Source organism: Salvelinus fontinalis, chromosome 37 (assembly GCF_029448725.1).
Source record: "Salvelinus fontinalis isolate EN_2023a chromosome 37, ASM2944872v1, whole genome shotgun sequence".
Classification (NCBI taxonomy): Eukaryota; Metazoa; Chordata; class Actinopteri; order Salmoniformes; family Salmonidae; genus Salvelinus; species Salvelinus fontinalis.
In genome coordinates this window covers 20,624,615-20,628,098 of record NC_074701.1, presented here as the reverse complement: position 1 = coordinate 20,628,098, position 3,484 = coordinate 20,624,615, and the positions used below count along the sequence as shown (strand labels likewise).

Genomic DNA, 3,484 nt, shown 5'->3' with positions numbered 1-3,484 from the left:
ATTTATTATAATAAAAAACGGAAATATTACATGTATGTAAGTATTTAGACCCTTTACTCAGTACTTTGTTGAAGCACCTTTGGCAGCGATTACAGCCTCGAGTCTTCTTGGGTATAACTCTACAAGCTTCGGGTTCCCCATTTTTTTTTTTTTTAATTAATTTTAGAATAAGGCTGTAACGTAACAAAAAGTGGAAAAAGTCAAAGGGTCTGAATACTTTCTGAATGCACTGTAGGTGCATGCATGTGTGGGTGCACGCTTGCATGTGACAGAGAGCGAGAGACAAGACTATGCAACCACATTTCGAATTAGCCTCATTGTGAGGGTATACTGGGAAAATTGGTTTTCGTGTTTACCTTTCTCACTGTGTTAATAAAATATATGCAAATATGCAAATGTTTATGAAAGAGGCAAGGAAGAGGAAACAAATAATATTTACTATATTTTAAAGTGACCTAATCATTTTTCCACTGTGACACTCAAATATTTTGTGTAAAACACAATATGCTTACTTTTTTCTGGGTTATAACAAACTTTGCTTGATTACGTAAATGCAGGTTTGACACTGCTACAAAGAGTTTCATTCAGGATAACAAATGAAATGAGGTAATACCATTAATTCCACTACAGCAGGAGGAAGAGAATGTGCTCTTAAACATAATTAACTTCAATTTTCAGCCATTCAACATCCACAGACCAGGATGCATCCCCAGAGAAATTCCATCACCACAGATAAATACACAACTTGTCTGGTGTTCACGCTCCACACGACGCAAAAAAAACCTCATCTTTCTATTTCCACTGCTTATCAGTAAAATATCTTCTTGACAAATCTTCACATAATATTTCTTCTAGAGGTATTTACTACTCTATAACCTAATATCAAGTCGTTAGGTTGTTTCTAATAAATGTGTCATACCCAGCCAGATGATGAGGTTTTGCCTCATCAACTGCAAAATCAATGACACGCTTCTCCTTCCTCTATCTGTTTCCAAGCATATCAAATTGATATTATCTTCCACTAACATTTAATCAGAATGTTTTCAGTGGTGCTTTTCATAACACCTAATCCTATGAAACAAGGTAACTCCCATAACCCTGGCAGGCTTACTCCGCGATCCTGTTCACTGAGGATCTAAACACATCCAAAATATACAGGAGGCTTTCCAACACACAGCAGCAGTATCCTACCCTCACTGTGATATTGTTGTATGTTTGGATACTTGGAAACATAACATTTCCACTCAGCCAAACTCCAACAACTTTAATATAGCCTACAGTAAGCTTAGAACATTTGTTTTCGTCATATTAGTGATAATTTGATCCCTGATTTGAGAAGATACAACATGTACAGTACAAACATTGGGATGAAAGGGGTTTTATTGAAACATTTTCGATATCAAAATAAAAGAAAAGTCTTTGAAATAATAAAAACCTTGCCCCGCAGATCATAAGGATCTCTACTTCCGCATATTTCCTTTGTAATTCCCAGAAAAACAGCTAAACAGTTGATCAATAAAGAGACCTACATCATCCAGAGAATCAGAAACAGTAGAAGTCAACGTCCTGCAAGAGAGAACAAATGTAACAATGATCAAAACTACAACAATAAGTAATACTTCAGGATCTGTTGATTACCTGTGAGAATGTACCCACTGAGCGAGAATGAATGGAGACAAACAACATGTTGTTGGTAGCTATAGTGTTGAATGCGTGGAAGTTGAGGTAATACTCACGGCCGTAGGGATCTCCACAGTATCAGTATCCTTCTTAAACTTGGTAGTCTCCTTTACCAGGTTGCTGGGGAAGTAGCCGAGGATGCCCATCTGGTCCACATAACGCTCACTGTAAACCTGCCAGAGAGAGGAACATGGTGCTAGATAGATGTGCTCAGGTGTTTCACCATGACAGAAACATTCATATCTAGGGGGCAGGTTTAGGAAGAGCAGAATAGATGCATTTGTGTGATCGAGTCATATATCTGTGAGTTTCTGCCCAAAACTCACACATTCCACAATTCGAAATGATTAAACAATGTGACAGGCACAGCAAAATGCACCTCAAAAGGTATGAACCTCATACCTGGACGGAGCATAGAATCACCTTACTTGATTGGTACATTGATCATATGGAAAATGTCACTAGGGTCTTTACATTTCAACATGAATTGACAAAAACGGTTGGGATGGACCATTTTCTAAAAACATATTTTGAATAGTGATGAAAATGTTTCTGTAACTCTGGAAACAAACCGGTCATCACAGAACATACACTTCCAGACCAGAAGACTCCAGTGCCCTCCTCTGGTGTGAGTTTGGAGTACACATAGATCATCTGGTCCTTCTTGATGTTGATGAATCTGCAGTCAGGAGCGATGAAGTCATCCAGAGCCACAGCCATAGAGAGAGCATCTGAGAGGGAACAACAACAAAAACAACATGAAAGCAAATTACCTACAGTATATGAAATAAGAAAACACATAGACTGTGCACTCTTTTGTCAAATCACATATAAAGCCAGTATTGACTGGATTGATTGATGGGTGCATGGTATTGTCACATCCCTCAAAAAATCCAGAATGTCTGAATAGAGAACAGAAATCCGTACTCTCCAACAATGGTCTTCTGATCGGTAAGGTGCATAAAATCTGTACTCACATGAGCACTCCTCATCTGCACAGATTTTGCTGTTTGCCAGTTTGTCCATAAGAACAGCACTGGTGGTGGTCCAGTACAGAAATCCCAAAGAGAGGAGCAGGAGAGTGAAATGCAGTGGATGGTTCATCCTGAAGACTGTGAGAAAGTGAGTGTACTGTATGTGTGTGAGTGAGTGCGAAATAACTCACGACTGTAAACTTCCACACACTTCTTCTCCTATGTCTGGATGGGCAGAACCCTTTCATCACAGGCATTCTGACCAATCAGAGTTGACCGGCTCCACATTCCACATTCCTAAAAGAAAAAAAGTGGGCTGCAAGTTTTATGGGAAAAACAAAAGCCCTGCAGTGAGCTCTTATCAAAAACAGACAAGGATATTTGTATGTTTTCTTGTTAGTTCTTTTTTGTTTGGCAACATGCAGCTGCCTCAACAGGTATATCCTTAGTGCTTTATAGAACATTTGAGATTTGAGTATGATTGAACCACATCCACTTGATTTCTCCAGAGTTACATAAGACACAGATAATATCTGTGAATTCTCCTTCTCCGCATTCTGTTCCTTCTCCAAATCCGAGGGTGTTCAGTGGCTTCCGAGTGGCGCAGCGGTCTAAGGCACTGCACCTCAGTGCTAGAGGCATCACTACAGACCCTGGTTTGATTCCAGGCTGGGAGTCCCATAGGGTGGTGCACAATGGGCCCAGCATTGTTAGGGTTTGGCCGGTGTAGGCTGTCATTATAAATAAGAATTTGTTCTTAACTGACTTGCCTGGTTAAATAAAAAATGTAATTCAGGACATTACTGCATTTAGGGAACATATTCTTTCTG

The 3,484-nt window shown here is 39.4% G+C and overlaps 1 protein-coding gene across 1 annotated transcript; it reads right to left on the bottom strand.

The window, feature by feature from the left end:
* Nucleotides 1-1,362: 1,362 nt before the first annotated feature.
* On the bottom strand, nt 1,363-2,877 carry LOC129835953 (otoraplin-like). Its single transcript, XM_055901646.1, has 4 exons — nt 2,658-2,877; nt 2,272-2,411; nt 1,737-1,853; nt 1,363-1,566 (listed from the first exon to the last, which is right to left on the bottom strand). The coding sequence occupies exons 1-4, from the start codon at nt 2,782-2,784 to the stop codon at nt 1,543-1,545; spliced, it is 408 nt and encodes a 135-aa protein (XP_055757621.1). The 5' UTR covers nt 2,785-2,877; the 3' UTR covers nt 1,363-1,542.
* Nucleotides 2,878-3,484: the final 607 nt, after the last annotated feature.